General features: G+C 40.9%; 1 protein-coding gene across 4 annotated transcripts in view; it reads left to right on the forward strand.

Annotated features, from left to right (window-relative positions):
* LOC125454397 (solute carrier family 35 member F5-like) overlaps positions 1 to 18,613 on the forward strand; it is a 104,587-nt gene that overhangs the window by 75,541 nt on the left and 10,433 nt on the right. For all 4 annotated transcript variants that reach the window (XR_007247984.2, XM_048535108.2, XM_048535109.2 and 1 more), the window contains 2 exons: positions 764 to 854; positions 8,692 to 8,846. Coding sequence is in view for 3 of the 4 variants with exons in the window: in XM_048535108.2 (XP_048391065.1) it covers positions 764 to 854; positions 8,692 to 8,846 (246 nt within the window). In the remaining variant the exon portion in view is untranslated. The remainder of the gene's footprint in view (positions 1 to 763; positions 855 to 8,691; positions 8,847 to 18,613) is intronic.

Here is an 18,613-nt window from a genome sequence, read left to right on the forward strand (position 1 = left end):
GTGGGTCAGTTAAAGTTAAGAGTATGCTTTGTAGATTTTCTGTTATGTTCACATTGGTGTATTTTATATGAATTTAACTTGACAGTTTTCACAAATTATGACTTTCAGTTGCTGCTGATCAGTTAGCTCGGGCAAATGGTTAGTATTGTTCTTCTGAAGTAGAAACTTGTGGTTCATGGCCTATTCTAGGACTTAATTTGATGCCATGTTTCGGCTCAGTCATGAGGGCTTGCTATGTGCTTGGAAATCTCATCACTCAAATTAATAAAGCAAGGTATAGTCTACCTGTTTCACAAGTCCATGTATATGTTAGAAATCCAATGAGAGTAATCCAAGAAAAACAGCAAGTTCTCCTAGTGGTGTTTGCAAACATTCATAACAACAAATATTAAATGAAGATAGCTCAGTGGATCATTTGTCTCATTTCAATTTGTGGAAATGTTCACTGCCCAAATTGGATGCCCCAATAACAATTATTAGGCTTCAAAATAATTCTGTGTGAAAATCTTTAAGACTTGTCCAGAAGTTGATTAAACATTGTTGATTTTTAGCTATTATTCCTTCGTGCATTTTATCTGTATAGTGTAGTTTAGCCTGTGGACTTAGAATTTTACAATGTATGGGATATCCCTAGCAATGTATGGGCTATTTGTAGCGAGTTAGAACATTATCTTTGACATTTAGAACTAATTGAATTAATGATTTGCAGTTAGCCGGTTCTTTTTTTTAAAAATAAAGATTTAGAACTGTTTTTATTTTTCAGGGGCTGTTTCCTTACATCTTCACTGATTGGAACGCTAGCGTTAAGCCTCACAATACCTTTTTCCATGATAGCAGACATTTATATGAGAAAGGTAATTCAGCCAGTTTTTGAAAGCAGTATTGGGCCTTTTTTAAATTATAAAAATTATTGCTTCTTGTCTAAGACTTGAATGATTCTATTTCTGTGTTGAGTATTTTATGCAGAGTTCCTTTGCTGTATACTAGCAATTATCAGCTGTGAAGAAAACAATGATTTCTTTTGGCAGTTCGAACAAATGTTCTTCGGTATATCAATTTTTGCACAAAGGCCTTCAGAGCTTGCATAATTATAGGAGAGTCTCTGACATGGAAACATTTGAGAACCAGTAGATTAGGACTTCCTAAGACGTATTTAATTATTTTACCACCTGCCAGTACTTGCTTTGAAATCCTTGTGAAAAGGGGAGTATGAAGGCTAATAGGTCAAAGGAGGAATGCAGGAGAACAGATCGATAGAGAATTAGATTCCTGGAAAGGTTAGAAATAGGAAAAGGAATATTGTAGTGCATGGCTTTCCAACTCATTAAAGCTGGAAATGAATGCACCAACTGACAACTAGAATTTTTATTTTTGTCCAGAATATGAGGTACACATTACAGGAAAATAAGTTAACACTATACACGTGAAGTGAAAACACAAAATGTTGCGAGTCATTGTAGGTCAGATGCTGTCTGAGCTGTTGTGTGTCTCCAACATTTTGTGTTTTGGTTGTGATATATATATCTGGGCATCTAAGTTAAAAGTGAGAACATCTTCATTTTAGCACAATTTTATGATAACTGTTATATCTATAATCTTGATTGTGTTCATCATGGGAGATTTATAACTAAAGTAAAAGCTCAACGGACCTCGGATTAAAGTGAAAATTGGATAATCACACAGCTAGATAATTAGAAACTAAGGATTATTCTGAATGATATAGTTCGAATTGGACTGCTGTTCTAATTCTATTTTCTGGAACTGCTGCTCAAAGATATTAAATTTCCTCATTTCAATGTATGAATAAGATGTCTTGGTTCTATAGGAAATAACAATGACAACAATTTGAAACCTTCATCATTGTAAAACATCCTTCAATACTTTAGAAGAGCGTATTCTAAAATATATGGCACCAGGTCACATAAGAGAAATTGGATGACCAGGTAGTTGACTGTCAGTAGTGGCCTAAAGGCCCATATCCTTGGTTGTCAAAATTGGTTCAAAAATAGTAGATGCATTGGTTGTGACCTTCCAAAGTTCCCTAGATTCTAGAAAGTTACCGGCAGATTGGAATACTTTGAAAATAATGCCCCTGTTCAAAAAAAGGACGAAGACAGCTGGCAGAAAGCTATAGGCTAGTTATGCCAAAATCTGTCTTTGGAAATATACTGGAATCCATGATGAAAGTCAAAGTAGGAGGGCATTTAGGAAATCATCATGCAATCACACAGTCAGCATGGTTTTTATTGCAGTTTATTTGAGTTTATAACAAGCAAAATAAATTTATGTAGGGCCAGTAGGTGTACTATACTTGGATTTCCAAAAGACTCTCAGGAACGGTCACCGGACCTGAAATGTTAACTCTAATTTCTCTCCACAGATGCTGCCAGATCTACTGAGCTTTTCCAGAAATTTCTGATTTTTGTTTCTGACTTACATAGTTTCTGCCATTCTTTTGGTTTTTATTTAGTGATTAGCACAGAGGCTGACAGGGATTTAGATCATTTTTTACAGATTCCAGAACTATCAGATGTAGTAGAATATGGAAAACTGTAAGGTTATCCACTACTTGCAACATGTGAAAAACGGGATATTATTTTTAACTGTAGCATTATTAGTCTCTCTCTATATAGAGAGATCCAGCTGCCCTTATACGTGAAACACAAAATGTTAGCACATGGGTTCAACAAGAAATAAGAAAAATAAGAAGGCAAATAGAATGTTGCAAGGAAATACGGTATAATTAGGGAAGTTTCTTCCATAATGTATTGATGTGACTGTACTTGCATTGCAGCATATAGTTTTGAAATCCTTGTTTAATCAGCAATATGAGAGGGAGTTCAGAGAAAGTTCACAAGATTGATTCCTGTGATGGAGTTGAGTGGATTGACCTGTTTCTTATTGTAGTTTTAAAGGCAAGATATGATCTTATTGAAGATTATAAGAGCGAGTTTTGAGAAGATTTGTAGCTCAGGTTGAGGTTCTGGAGGTGAGTTTGCTCGCTGAGCTGGAAGGTTCGTTTTCAGACGTTTCGTCACCATTCTAGGTAACATCATCAGTGAGCCTCCGACGAAGCGCTGGTGTTATGTCCCGCTTTCTATTTATCTGGTTAGGTTTCCTTGGGTTGGTGATGTCATTTCCTGTTCTTTTTCTCTGGCTTGGAGCCAATCTACCATCCCCTGAGAAAAAGAACAGGAAATGACATCACCAACCCAAGGAAACCTAACCAGATAAATAGAAAGCGGGACATAACACCAGCGCTTCGTCGGAGGCTCACTGATGATGTTACCTAGAATGGTGACGAAACGTCTGAAAACGAACCTTCCAGCTCAGCGAGCAAACTCACATCCAGAAGATTATAAGATTCTGACGGGGCTTGATGTTTAGCTGCTGAAAGATATTTCTCTTTGTGGTAAATCTAGAACAAGGAAATATAGTTCAGAATAAAGGGTTTCCCACTTAAAACTGAAATTTGAGGTGATTTCTGAGGAGCTGTTGCCTGCAAACAATAAAGATCAGGATATTGAATATATTCAGGGCTGAATTAGATAGATTTTTGACCTGCAAGGAGTTGATGGTTATGGGAGATCGGCAGAAAAGTGAAGTAGAGGCCAGAATCAGATTAATGACTTTATTGAGTGGCAGAATAGGCTCAATGGGCCAAATGGCCTATTTTTGCTCCTGTTATTTGTGTTCTTGGTGATGCTTACAAGGTACTATGGCTTAATTTCTAACCTAGCTCTTGGAATCCCACTGAGCAGAACCTCCATTTCTGGCTGTATTGATCTTGCATGTTACTACTAGTTCCGTCCGGAGTAAGTTTAGCTTCAGTGACAAGGAGATATTTTTAACCCTAGCAGTGGAGAAAGAACGGATTGTTTGAAATCTCCACCTGTAGCTGCTGAAAACATAATCAAACTACCTGACTGTTATCTCCCAAACTTACCAAACTTATTGATCCTTCCCCCATTTGAACAGTTTCCTTGCTATTGTCACAGATTCAAGAACTTGAGAAGCTTATTAAGAAGCAGGGGATGGCCAGAAAGTGATTTTCAATTTGAGTCTTTGAAATCTACTGAACAGTCTGGCACACATAAGTGCGTAGCTGTATGGCTCATTTAAGAGGAACAATTCAATGATTTTGTTCTAAATGTTAAATTTTGACACCTCAGTTGTCTGTTTGGTTCCTTCTGTATGCTGTTGGCCTTCTGGATTTCTGATTTATTGAGCCGTGTCAATTCTTGGTAGCAGCAGGCCCGCATTAGGGCCGTCAACTGCCTGTGCCACTCTCAGGTGTGGGAAGCTTCCACCTACTTGTAACCCTCCGATTCGCTAAATCACTGAACTTGCCACCAGCCCATTGCAATGTGAAGTCAGCATCCAGAAATTGTCCTTCTATTGGGTTTATGATCCCGGGTTGAAGAGTAAGCTTTAGGGATTACATTTGATCGAAGATGAGCTTCTGACCATGTGCACGCATGATCCCTGAAGCTACCTCCATATTCTAAGATTTTGGGCTGCTCTTTAATTGTAAGCTCTAAATTAAATACATTTATAAATTAAGTTTTAGACACCCAATCTAAATGTTTGTTAGTCCTAATTAGTTACAAGATTCACTCCTGATACAAATTTAATAGAACTTGTTAAATTATCAAAAACTAGAAGAGTAATAATACTTAAAAAACAAAATCAGTGTTTTTCAGGCAATCCACTTCCAGACATCAGTTTGCAACACTGGGTTGACTTGGCATAGGTCTTTAGATCTGTTCTGTTGATTGAAATTCTTTTTCTATCTTCAATCTTCCTTCTTGTGCATAATCAGAAACATCCTGAACTCAAACTGGCTTATGAGTACATGAACAATCTCAGGTTGACTAAATCGTAAGTGCCCAATTCTTTATATAAAGAAAAATAGTCACTTACTGATATCACTTTCTACTGTTAACCTGGTTCATTCTTTGAGAGCACTTTTTTTTCCTCACTTTACATTTGCTTCTCTGGCAAAACAATTTGTACACTCTGGTTCTCGATCCATTTACAAACAGGAAAATGTTTCAGTTCTGCTCTATTCAGCCCATACATGATTTTGAAAACGTCTGTCAAATCTTCTTTGAAGGAGCATCCAGTGCTGAAACGTCAGCTTTCATGCTCCACTGATGCTGCCTGGCTTGCTGTGTTCATCCAGCTCTATGCCTTGTTATCTCCAGCATCGGCAGTTCCTACTACCTCTTCATATAAAAGCAGCTTGTTTTGGCGAGGAGGTAACCGCAAGTGCCTTGCCTTGACTTGGGAACAGGTTGTTTTGCAGCAGCATCTGCGAGCATCAGGCACAGGGGAATGCTTGTATGCAGAATGGCTATACAGCAAGAAGCACTGGAATCAGAATAATATTAATAATACAGACTTTTCCCAGCTGGGGGAATCTTTTAACCATGGGGTTCGAGTTTGTGAGACCATGGTGGGGGACCTTCCATCGTCAGACTGGGGCTTGCGAAACTGGGACTGAGGAAACTGTTTAGAACTCCAAGTAGCAGCTGCCACAGGACTCCCTGACAGGCAGAAGACAGTGAAACTTGTTGAATAAGACTAAAGTATTTCAAGCTAACAGATTAACTCATAGGTTTGCATATACCTAAATTAGATTAAGCTAATAAATATGCCTTGTATTAAAGCACATCTGTCTTCTTGTGTTCATTTTGATCAGGCCTTTTTTAAAAAAAAGCCATTAGGCACTGTCATTCTTAAAATACAGTTCCAAGTTGTCTTCTGTCACAGGTTACACTCCCCCATGCTTTATTTTCTGTAAACTTTGAGATAGTCCGCTGTATACCAAGGCCAAGATCATTCTTTCAGTCCAAAAGTACCATTAAATTTTACTCTTAGTATCCTATATCTCAACAATTTTGTTTCCACAGCACTATTGTCCCTTGTGTACCATAACTTATAATTTCTTCATGATTTTGTTGTGTGACACGATATTGAACAACTTTTTAGCAGTCCATGTATACCGCGTCACCAGTCTTGCCCTCATCAGCCCTCTCTATTACTTTGTTTTAAAAACAATTTCAGCAATCCGTGCTCACAAAGTGTGCAGCTGGATGAACACAGCAGGCCAAGCACCATCTCAGGAGCACAAAAGCTGACGTTTTGGGCCTAGACCCTTCATCAGAGAGGGGGATGGGGAGAGGGTTCTGGAATAAATAGGGAGAGAGGGGGAGGCGGACCAAAGATGGAGAGAAAAGAAAATAGGTGGAGAGGAGAGTATAGGTGGGGAGGTAGGGAGGGGATAGGTCAGTCCAGGGAAGACTGACAAGTCAAGGAGGCGGGATGAGGTTAGTAGGTAGGAAATGGATGTGCGGCTTGAGGTGGGAGGAAGAGATGGGTGAGAGGAAGCACAGGTTGGGGAGGGAGAGACAGGCTGGCCTGGTTTTGGTGCAATAGGGGAGGGAACGAGCTGGGCTGGTTGTGTGATGCAGTGGGGGGAGGGGACGAACTGGGCTGGTTTTGGGATGAGGTGGGGGAAGGGGAGATGTTGAAGAATCCCCTTCCCCCACCGCACAAGATTCACCATCTCCCCTTTCCCCACCACATCCCAAAACCAGCCCAGTTCGTCCACTCCCCCCACTGCATCACACAACCAGCCCAGCTCGTCGCCTCCCCCCACTGCATCCCAAAACCAGCCCAGCCTGTCTCTGCCTCCCCAACCTGTTGTTCCTCTCACCCATCCCTTCCTCCCACCCCAAGCCGCACCTCCATTTCCTACCTACTAACCTCATCCCATCTCCTTGACCTGTCCGTCTTCCCTGGACTGACGTATCCCCTCCCTACCTCCCCACCTATACTCTCCTCTCCACCTATCTTCTTTTCTCTCCATCTTCGGTCCGCCTCCCACTCTCTCCCTATTTATTCCAGAACTCTCTCCCCATCCCCCTCTCTGATGAAGGGTCTAGGCCCGAAACGTCAGCTTTTGTGCTCCTGGGATGCTGCTTGGCCTGCTGTGTTCATCCAGCTTCACACTTTGTTATCTTGGATTCTCCAGCATCTGCAGTTCCCATTATCTCAGCAATCCATGCTGACTGTTCTGAATCATTTCCATGTTTCGTAATGTGACTATGAAATCTGGCCTGGATAACTGTTTCTAGCAGTTTTACCATACCAAACTTGAACTGATTTCCCTTTAGTTGCTGTACCTACTCTTCAACAAGAATACAATGTGGGCACTTCTCAAATTCACTGAAACAACCTTGGACTATTCCAGGCTGATGTTCTGTATTCTACCTACTATAAATTTGAGGCTATCCAAGAGACTACCCATGCCCTATCTTACACCATCAGCTCTGTACTTGCTGGCCTGCATTAGTTGCAAATGTAGTCAGGTTTAGATATTAAAATTCTCATTATTCTTTTCAAATGCTTCCATATCCTTCCGCTTCATTACTTTTGAATGAAAGATAATTGATTATTCTTTTAACAAGTCTGTAGATTGCAAAGTAAAACAAATTTAACATTGTTTTGTCGGACAGAACTTGAGTATTGCTGAAAAATAATGCACATTTTGTTAAAGCTTTTCATCATGCTGTTGTCAGGGCAAATTCATAATTCAAGAGAAAATCCAACAGTTAGGTTGTATCAGAGATAATGGGAACTGCAGATGCTGGAGAATCCAAGATAATAAAGTGTGAAGCTGGATGAACACAGCAGGCCAAGCAGCATCTCAGAAGGGTCTAGGCCCGAAACGTCAGCTTTTGTGCTCCTGAGATGCTGCTTGGCCTGCTGTGTTCATCCAGCTTCACACTTTATTACCAACAATTAGGTTGTCCCACCTTTGTCTACAAAATAGTCACCAAATAACTAGCTTCTGTTGCAGAGTAAGAACTGAACTATTCTGCCCACAAGTCTAAATGGTGATGCATTATGGCTCTTCTCAATACAGGTAATTCTGCTATAACGCATGTTTCGTTATCATGAATTAGCTGTAACATGAGTGATGAATAGTGGATTCTGTTTGGATAGCACGAACTTCCTGCTGTACGGTTATAGAAATTTTCTATAGCACGAGGCGACACAAAAACACAACTGTTGCTTTACAGGAGAACTACCTATATTTTTTTTGGGGGGGTTGGAGAAAAGGAACTGCAGAAGGTGGAAATCAGAAACAAAAGCAGAAATTGCTGGAAAGAAAACGCACCAGGTCTGGGAATAACTGTGGAGAGAAAGCAGAAGTAATGTTTCGGTTCCAGTGACACTTTCTCAGAAAAGTTCCTTTTAGAGCCAGATAGAAAAGCTTAGATCAGTTTGGCCAAATAGTTTATTTTCATACTATAGACTCTACCTGTTCCCTCAGAATCCCTATCATTAGTTTGATCATGATAACCTCCATATATATAATCCTTAAGTTCTGCTGGCCTTCATTGAGCATATGGTGATACTGTCAATAATTGTTGGAGTCAATGACAAATATTTTAATGTTATACAAGGGTTGTTTTTAATCCTGAAATAAAGCAACACAATCCCATATCATCATACTGTAAAATGTTTCTTGGCAACATCTATTAAATAAGTTTGACTTATAACTTCTTCCTTGACCCCATTTAAGTTTTTTTTATAAATTGGAAATATTTTGAAATGTCATCAATGAAATTTAAATAAAATGTTATGTTGTTTCAGAAATTCTATGTTTATTTTTGTCAGGTGGAGTTTTCATGGTTATTATTTGCAGGATCAGTTCCAGTCTTCCTCTCTTTCTTCATTGCAACTCTTTTATGTCACTATAATAACTGGGATCCAGTAATGGTCGGCCTTAGGCGGATATTTGCATTTATATGCAGGAAGCATCGCATTCAGAGGTACTGCCTTCTTTTATATTATGCACACTGCAAGTACTGATTGAAGATTAGAGATTACTTAGAGCAATGTGGAGCCAGAAGTGCTGAGTTATACTGTTGCAGTGCTCTTTGCATTGATACATGCTTTAGCTGTTAATGGCCACAAACATGTTTTATATTATCAATTAAAAATGATGTTTACAAACTTTTTGGGACGTAAGAGAACTATAAAAAATTTCACTTTGTGCTATTAAAAGGAAAATGCAAGGTTTAGAGAAATTTCTTCATTCAGTGTTGATAGGACTTTGCTGGTGTGATGTTGGACTGCACTGGAGTTTTATAAAAGTACATTGAATATATTTGTGATCCTAAGATGCTGCTTGGCCTGCTGTGTTCATCTAGCTCCACACTTTGTTATCTCGGATTCTCCAACATCTGCAGTTGCCATTATCTCAGAACAGTTTTTGATTTATAAAGCAGTCCAGGATCATGAGGGTAAGGCAGAATAATAGAACTGAGACCATGATCTAATCACCCATGATCTTCTAAAATGGTGGAGAAAGCTGAAGGAGCCATTTGACTTACTTCTGTTCCTTATGGTTTTATGTTACTGCCATAACACATTGTTAGAATCATGGAATCATACAATTTTACAGGACAGGAGGCCATTTAATCCATCACGCCTATACAGCCTCCTGAGTTACCAGATAGTCCCACTCTCCAGTTCAATCTCCATAGCTGTATAACATCATGACTTTCAAATATATATCCAGCTCTCTTCTGAAACCTCTAATAGAATACGCTTCCATTACTCTCACAGGCAATGCTTTCCAAATCCTAAGAACTCTCTGAGTAAAGAAGCTTCTCCTCATCTCTCTCCTAGCAGTCTTGCATACCAATTAGGCGAAACAGAACATCCTTCTTTATTCTGTCAAAATTGTTCGGTTTTGAACACCTCAACAAGCTCACCTTTTAATCTTCTCTGCTCCAAAGTAAATAAGCCCAAAATCTAAATTCTTTCAAAATCTAAAATCTTTCATTCTCGCTATTATTCTAGTAAATCTCCTGTGAACTCTGTCCAGGGCTTTAACATCCTTCCTCGAATAAGGTGCCCAGAACTGAAGACAATACTCCAAATATCATCTGACCAATGATTTGTAGAGGTGTAGCATCACTTCTTTACTTTTATACATCTCTATTTATAAACACAAGAATCCTATAAACCTTTTTAACAATTTTTCAACTTGTCTGGCCACCTTCAGAGAATGGTGAACATGAACCCTAAGGTCCCACTGCTCCTGTACTCCCCTCAAAGTTGTATCATTGAGCGTGTATTGTCTCTCCATGTTTCGTCTACTAAAATTCATTACTTCACATTTCTTTGTATTGAAATTCATTTACCAGATGTCTGTCCATTTGATCAACTTGTCAATGTCCCTCTGAAATTGCACATCGTCATCCTCATAATTACCTATCATCATCATCCTCATAATTCCCTATCATTGTCATCCTCATAATTCCCTATCATCTTCAGATTTGGAGATTTTGCCTTCAATGCCCCTTTCCAAAGCATTTATATAATCATAAAAAGCAAGCTTCCCTCGGGAGCGCCGTTTTCACTACATCTCCAATCTAAGAAATACCCGTCTATACCTACCCTCAATTTCCTGTCTTTTAGGTGACTTCTAATCCATGCCGCCAAGGACCCATCAATCCCAAAAATTTCTAATTTCGTAGAATCCTAATAGCATGGAAGGAAGCCATTTAGTCTATAGAATCTACACCAACGCTCTGAAGAGCACCCCATCCTGACCCAGCCTTCCACCTTATCGCCTTAACTCCACATTGATAATCCACCTAGCCTGCACCTCCTTGGACACTATAGGCCAATTTAGTATAGCCAGTTGACTTAGCCTGCACATCTTTGGACTATGGGAGGGAACTGGAGCACCCAGCAGATACCTGGAGAATGTGCAAACTCCACACAGATGCTCAACTGAGGGTAGATTCGAACCTGGGTCCCTGACACTGTGAGGCTGAGGGGAGACTGAGCCACGGCACAGCCTTGATAACAAAGTGTGAAGCTAGATGAACACAGCAGGCCAAGCAGCATCTTAGGAGCACAAAAGCTGATGCTTCGGGCCTAGACCCTTCATCAGAGAGGGGGATGGGGAGAGGGTTCTGAAATAAATAGGGAGAGAGGGGGGAGGCAGACCAAAAATGGATGGAGGAGAAGCTAGGTGGAGAGGAGAGTAGAGTATAGGTGGGGAGATAGGGAGGAGATAGGCCAGTCCGGGGAGGGCGGACAGGTCAAGGAGGTGAGATGAGGTTAGTAGGTAGGAAATAGAGGTGCAGCTTGAAGTGGGAGGAGGGAATAGGTGAGAGGAACAACAGGTTAGGGAGGCGGGGATGAGCTGGGCTGGTTTTGGGATGCAGTGGGGGAAGGGGAGATTTTGAAGCCTGTGAAATCCATCACGGCACAGTCTTAACTTGCTAACCTCCCATGTGGCACCATATCAAATTATTTTTGAAAATTCAAAATTACAACATCCACAGCACTACACTCATCAAAAAAAGTCAGTTAAGTTTGTCAGATATGACTTGCCCTTGGCAAAGCTGTGTTGACTGTCTATTAGTAAATTATTTTTCTAACTCTATATGTACCCTTTCCTGTATTATGGCTTTTACCAGTTTTACCACTATTGATGTGAAGCTGGCAGGTCTGTAGTTTCCCGGGTTACCCTTTGTCCCTTTCTTAAACAACGTTGTCACATTTAAGATCCTCTAGTTCCCCAGAATTAATGCTGTTTTTGAAAGGACCTGGAAAATTTCTGTTAACAGCCCCACAATTTTCTCCCTTAAAATTTCTGTCTAGGATACATCCTATCAAGGCCTGGCAACTTCTCTACTTGGAATGCTGCCAGCCTTTTTTAGCACCTCTTCTTTCTCTATCACTTTACTGTTCAGTTACTCAACATCCACGTTTTCAACTTGGCCATTGTTACTGTCTTTTAATTTGGAAAAAACAAGCAAAATGTTCATTTAGTACCTCTGCTATATTCTTTGCTTCAGTGTGTAGTTTATCTTGTTTGTTTGTTATGGGCCCCACTCTATCCTTCACTAATCCTTTACTGTTAATATGATTCAAGAATATTGAAATATTTGTTTTAGCGCACCTTGCCCTTCTTTCATCATGCCTTAGCCTCAGCCTGCCTTATTCCAGCCTTAGCATCTTTCTCCTTCATTTGTGATACTCTCCCTGATTTTTATTTCTATTAATATTCCAGTATGTATCATATGTCTCCTTTCTGTTCCATATTTTCTCATCAATATCCTAAGTCACCTGAGATGTTCTAGATTTGAATAACCTGTATCTATTTCTCAGGGGCATATACCTAGCTTGCATCCTAACCATCTCCCTTTTCAATTTTTCCCATTTTTCATCTGTTGTTTTATCCACCAAAATGTGTTTCCAATCAATGTGCTCTAGTTCAATTACTAAACCCTTAAAATCTGCCCTCTTCCGGTCTGGAATCTTAATAATTGACTAATTGTTATCCTTTTCCAACTGAAATGTTGAACCTTATTATGTTATGATCACTATTTCCCAAAGGATCCTCCAACTTTAATGTTCTTCCCTTAGCCTGCCCTATTTCCTTAGATCAGATTTAGCACAGCCCTCTCTCTGGTAGGACTAGAAATGTCCTGTTCTAGAAATTCACCACACATTGCAAGAATGTTTCCACTTTAGTGCCCTACCTTTTTCCCAGTTTACCCAAGGGTAATTGAAATCACTACTATCACTTGTCCTGCAGGTTTCTATAATCTGCCTGCAAATGCTGTCTTCTGCTTCCCACGATTTGGGGATCTATAATAAATACACAACTAGGTCACTGGTCCCTACCTGTTTCTTGCATTCAACCATTTAGATTCTAATTTAGGAATTGTATCTCATTCAATGCCAATGATACTATCTTTGACCAAAACTTCTATACCTCCTCCCCTTTTACCTGCCCCGTTTCTACTTAAAACCTTATAGCCCATGATGTTAAGTTTCCAGTCCTGTTCTGGGCTTGAGCTACGTTTTTGACAATGCTACCATATCATATCCCCTAGAGAAATTTCAGCTTCCAGTATCCCAGTTTTGTTCTCTACATTCTGTGTATTTACATACTTACTTACAATTTAACCCTACCTTTATTTCTTCCTTGCCCGTTGAAGGTGATTATTGCTTTGTTCACTGTCAACACTGAATCCTCTCCTCCTTCCCTTTTCCCCATTCACCGTCTTTTCTTTTTTGCCCTCCAAAACTAGGTCCATTTGTCAACCTACTCCTGCCTTACAAGTTTAAATCCACCCCACTAGGTTGTTTATTTTCTCATCCAGGAGATTAGGTCCTTTTTTGCTCAGGCGAAGCCAATCTCCTCTGAACAGCTTTCTCCTTGCCCAAAGATGATACCAATGTCCTAAAAATCTAAACCCCTCTCTTTTTACACCACTGTTCAAGCCATGCATGTGACCTCCCTGTTTTGCCTTTGCTCAAATGGAGAAGCTTGTGGCACTGGTACTGTTAGGATTTAGCTGATTGGCACACATTAACTACAAAAATCTTCCTTTAGGTGCAATCCACCAAGAGTTGCAATCTTGTGCAAGCTGAAGCAGATGATGAAAAGCATATTGAATCATTCATCCTGAATGAATCATTCATCTAGAATAACTGTGAGATGACAAAAGCTGTGCAAAGTCCTTTGTCTCTTGATAGCAGAGTGAATAACTTTACTTGTCCAACTAACATAATGGGCAGCACATTTATTAAACTCCAGAGTGTTGTTTAATGAAATGTTATGCGTAGCCTACCAAGAGAGAGGTTAACCATAAGGTTAAGTGATGTGATTAAACACTTGACCTAGATTTGTAATTTGCATTTTTCTCTTCCAAAATGTAATTGCGTATCTCCTTTATTAATTTTGTTAAATTAATTAAGAAGGAAGATGTATTCCCATGTCAACCAGAGGGTTTGTCACCATTGCTGTAAATCTAGTTGGTCTACTTTCAGCATGGTCTTGAATTTATTCATTGATTTTAAATTGACTTCTCTAAAATGTAAAAATAAGCTGTGCCAGAAGTGTTGATCCCTATAAGTTTTTCAAAGTACTTTGATGTGCATTTGAATTTTGAAGTTAAAATTAAAGAATCAGTAAAGGAAAACTACATTTTTACAGTTGCCCCAATGGTTTACTATGAAGCCAAGTAAAAATCTGAGCATCCCAGATTTTATTCCTAATTAGTACTGACACTAGAGGCAATATCTCAGACCTGATCAGGATCTCTGCTGCTGGCTTGTGAGCCTCCAAGAGATCTGGAAGCCTCTTTTCAGGAAAATCCATCGTATCCTGTACTATTCAGGCATTTCATAGACTAGCAGAGGGCCTAACCCCAGTGGTAAGAACTCATTTATTGAAAGGTTTTTTTTAAGGAGGTGATAATCTCTGTAAGTATGACACTTGTATAAAATGCAGGATGGTTAATGAATCCCAGGTTAGAGGTGAATAATGGCTAAAGAAGTGTCATAAGGAAGGCTCAGCAGCAAGATCAAGTGGGTGACTTTTGGCATCCTTGTTCCTCCGCAAATGCCTTTGAATGAATAACCCACATCCTGCAAGGACAACCTGCAAATACCTGGCACAGGTTTCCTTGTCGTACTTGCCAAATAACAAGTCACCTGTCTGCCATTGGATTAACACTAATAACAATGGGATGAGGTCCTAAAGTAAGCATTAAATGCCCCCTTTAGGGGCCTAAATTTGACAACAGGGAAGGAAGTTTGTCATAGGCCATCCCACTGCTGACTTAATCTGCCTGACATACAGACCTTTCAACCTTGCAAAGTCTTCCTTGCTAACATCTGGGGGTTTTTTTGTCAAAACTTAGTACTGCTGCACCATAGACTAGTTGAGTAAAGACCAAACTATAGCCATGCTTACAAAATTGTAGTTCATTCTACATGAGAGTGTGTCATCATCATCCCTGGAATGTGCTGCCCAGACATAACAGACCCACACAGCAGTAACATACAGTTGGGAGAACAGTAGTTTTATTTTCTTGGAGTCTTCAACATTAAGTTCCGATGCCATGACACCAGGCAAAGAAATCACCCACAGAAAAATTAATTGCAACCCCATCAGTCTATTCTCAATCATTAGTAAAGTGATGAACGGGGTCATCAACAGTCATCGGCTTTTAAATGGCACCTATTCAACAATAAACTGCTCACTAATTTCTAGGTTTACATTCACATAGCTCTGAACCTTATTACAATCTTGTTTCAATAGTAGTCAAAAGAGTTGAACTCAAGAGGTGAGAGTGACTGCCCTTTATCATGACAGCATTTGACCATGTGGCATTAAGAAGCCCATGCAAAACTGGAGTTGGTGGAAATTTAGGGGCAAATTCTCTGCTGGTTGAAGTCATACCAGCACAAGGAAATACGGTTGTGGTTTTTGGAGGCTAATCATCTCAGTCAAAGGACATCTTTGCAGGGGTTCCTCAGGGCCATGAGCTCAGCCCAGCTGCCTGCAGCTGTTTCATCAATGAGCTTCTTCCCTCCATTGTAAGGTCAGAAGTGTGGACTTTATCTGATGATTGCATAATATTCAGTACCAGAGAGACCTAGAGATTCAGGTACGTAATTCTTTGAAATTTGCAACACAAGTAGACACGTTGCTTAAGAAGGCATTTAGCACATTTGCATTCACTGCTCAGACCTTGAGTATAGGAATTAGGACATCATGTTAAGGTTGTACAGGATGTTGGTGTTGCTTCTTCTGGACTAGTATGTGCATTTCTGGTGACCCTGTTATAGAAAGGATTTCATGAACTGGAGAGGGTTTGGAAAAGATTTGCTGACAATGGAGGATTTGAATGATAACAATTGGCTGGATAGGCTGGGATTTTGTTCACTGGAGAGTAGGAGGTTTGTAAAATCATGAGGAGCATAGATAAGATGAATAGTAAAGGTCTTTACAGTGGATGAGTTCAAAACCAGATGTCATATTTTTAAGGAGAAAGATTTAAAAAGGACATGAGGAGCAATTTTTATATGCAGAGAGTGGTTAGTGTGTGGAATGAATTGCCCAAGATGGATGCAGGCACTGTTACAATGTTTAAAAGACATTTGAATAAATGTATGAATTGGAAAGGTTTGGAGGGATATGAGTCAAACACAGGCAGGTTGGATTCATTTAGTTCGGAAACACGGTCATCATGGACTGGCTGGGCCAAAGGCTCTGTCTCCATGCTGTATGACCCTATGACCATTCATAATTCCTCAGCTACTGAAGCAGTCTGTGTCCAAGTGCAGCAAGACTTAGACATCATTCAGACTTGAGCTGAATGTGGCACATAATATTGTGCCAGGTAATGACTATCTCCACGAGAGAGAATCCAGCCTTCACTCTTTGACATTCAATGACATTATCATTGCTGAATCTCCGACTGCCGGCATCCTGGAGATTACCAGTGACCAGAATTGGAGCAAACACACAAATTCTATGGCTACAAGAGTGGATCAAAATCTGAACACCATTTCCTAGGCATAAATCAGGAGTGTGAATACTCCCCAGTTAGCTGGATGATGTAGCTCCAACAACACTCAAGAAGTTTGATACCAGCCACGAGCTTGCTTGATTGGTGCATTATCACGCACTTTCAGTATTCAATCCCAACATTGTCAACATAGTTTTGTACCATTTACAAAGTGCACTGCAACTCACTAAATCTCCTTTGACCTTGCCTGCAGCAGGTAATGAAGGCAGCTCATCATCATTTTCTCAATCACAAATTAGGATCAAGCAGTAAATTCTAGCCAGCAATCTGTGAAAGAATATAAAAAGTTATTTATAACAGCATGCACATATGGGCAATAATAGTTGTGATGTCCACCATGGCCAAGTTGTTCACTAACCAGCCCCAGGTATGATAAACTAAGTTAGGGAGCAGACAATACATGTGGCAAATACCTCAGCAAAAGCTGACATCTTCAAAAGAAAGAATTAGAAGGAATGACTGAGCATTCCTAAAAGTCACAGGGAAAAACAGCTGTTTACCTAGTTACCTTAATTGCTGTATTTCATGCATTAGAAATACTGACTTGAACTCACGTCAAAACAGGCACACTAAAATTGCCTCTTATTGATGCCACCAGAAGCAAAGCCCCATGATGGCACAACATGTGCCTCTAACTAATCACTCTAAGGACTAAAATGGGCTACCAAGTGATACCAATTAATATTGTTTCTTTTTAGCGTGTTAGGCTTGTTTGCAATTTGTTAACATGTAATTTTACTTGAAGTAATTTCAATTTACAAGACTTGTGGGGTTATCCTTGTACACAAATGTTCTATCACCATCATAACCTAAATCTATGGAAATATATGAAAATGTGTTTAACAACTTGTTAAACAACAGCAAAGTTTAAATTTTCTTTTGGTGACAATGGGAACTGCAGATGCTGGAGAATCCAAGATAACAAAGTGTGGAGCTGGATGAACACAGCAGGCCAAGCAGCATCTCAGGAGCACAAAAGCGGACGATTCGGGCCTAGACCCTTCATCAGAGAGCGGGATGGGCAGAGGGTTCTGGAATAAATAGGGAGAGAGGGGGAGGCGGACCGAAGATGGAGAGAAAACAAGTTAGGTGATGAGGAGGTAGGGAGGGGATAGGTCAGTCCAGGGAAGACTGACAGGTCAAGGAGGCGGGATGAGGTGTTAGGTAGGAAATGGAGGTGCGGCTTGAGGTGGGAGGAAGGAATGGGTGAGAAGAAGAACAGGTTGGGCTGTTTTTGGGATGCAGTGGGGGGAGGGGACGAGCTGGGCTGGTTTTGTGATGCAGTGGTGGAAGGGGAGATTTTGAAGCTTGTGAAGTCCACATTGAAACCATTGGGCTGCAGGGTTCCCAAGCGGAATATGAGTTGCTGTTCTTGCAACCTTCGGGTGGCATCATTATGGCACTGCAGGAGGCCCATGATGGACATGTCATCTGAGGAATGGGAGGGGGAGTTAAAATGGTTCGCGACTGGGAGGTGCAGTTGTTTGTTGCGAACCGAGCGGAGGTGTTCTGCAAAGCGGTCCCCAAGCCTCCGCTTGGTTCCCCCAATGTAGAGGATGCTACACCGGGTACAATGGATACGGTATACCACATTGGCAGATATGCAGGTGAACCTCTGCTTAATACGGAAAGTCATCTTGGGGCCTGGAATAGGGGTGAGGGAGGAGGTGTGGGGTCAAGTGTAGAACTTCCTGCGGTTGCAGGGGAAGGTGCCAGGTGTGGTGGGGTTGGAGGGGAGTGTGGAGCGGACAAGGGAGTCACGGAGAGAGTGGTCTCTCCAGAAGGCAGACAAGGGTGGGGATGGAAAAATAGCTTGGGTGGTGGGGTCGAGAACGCCCTTGACTGCATCTCCCGCATTTCCCACAGCACATCCCTCACACCCCGCCCCCAACAACAGCCGCCCCCAGAGGATCCCTCTCATTCTCACATACCAGCCCACCAAACTCCGGATGCAACACATCATCCTCCGACACTTCCACCATCTACAATCCGACCCCACCACCCAAGCTATTTTTCCATCCCCATCCCTGTCTGCTTTCTGAAGAGACCACTCTCTCTGCGACTCCCTTGTCCGCTCCACACTCCCCTCCAACCCCACCACACCCGGCACCTACCCCTGCAACCGCAGGAAGTGCTACACTTGCCCCCACACCACCTCGCTCACCCCCATCCCAGGCCCCAAG

This window comes from Stegostoma tigrinum, chromosome 7 (genome assembly GCF_030684315.1).
Source record: "Stegostoma tigrinum isolate sSteTig4 chromosome 7, sSteTig4.hap1, whole genome shotgun sequence".
NCBI classification, from domain to species: Eukaryota; Metazoa; Chordata; class Chondrichthyes; order Orectolobiformes; family Stegostomatidae; genus Stegostoma; species Stegostoma tigrinum.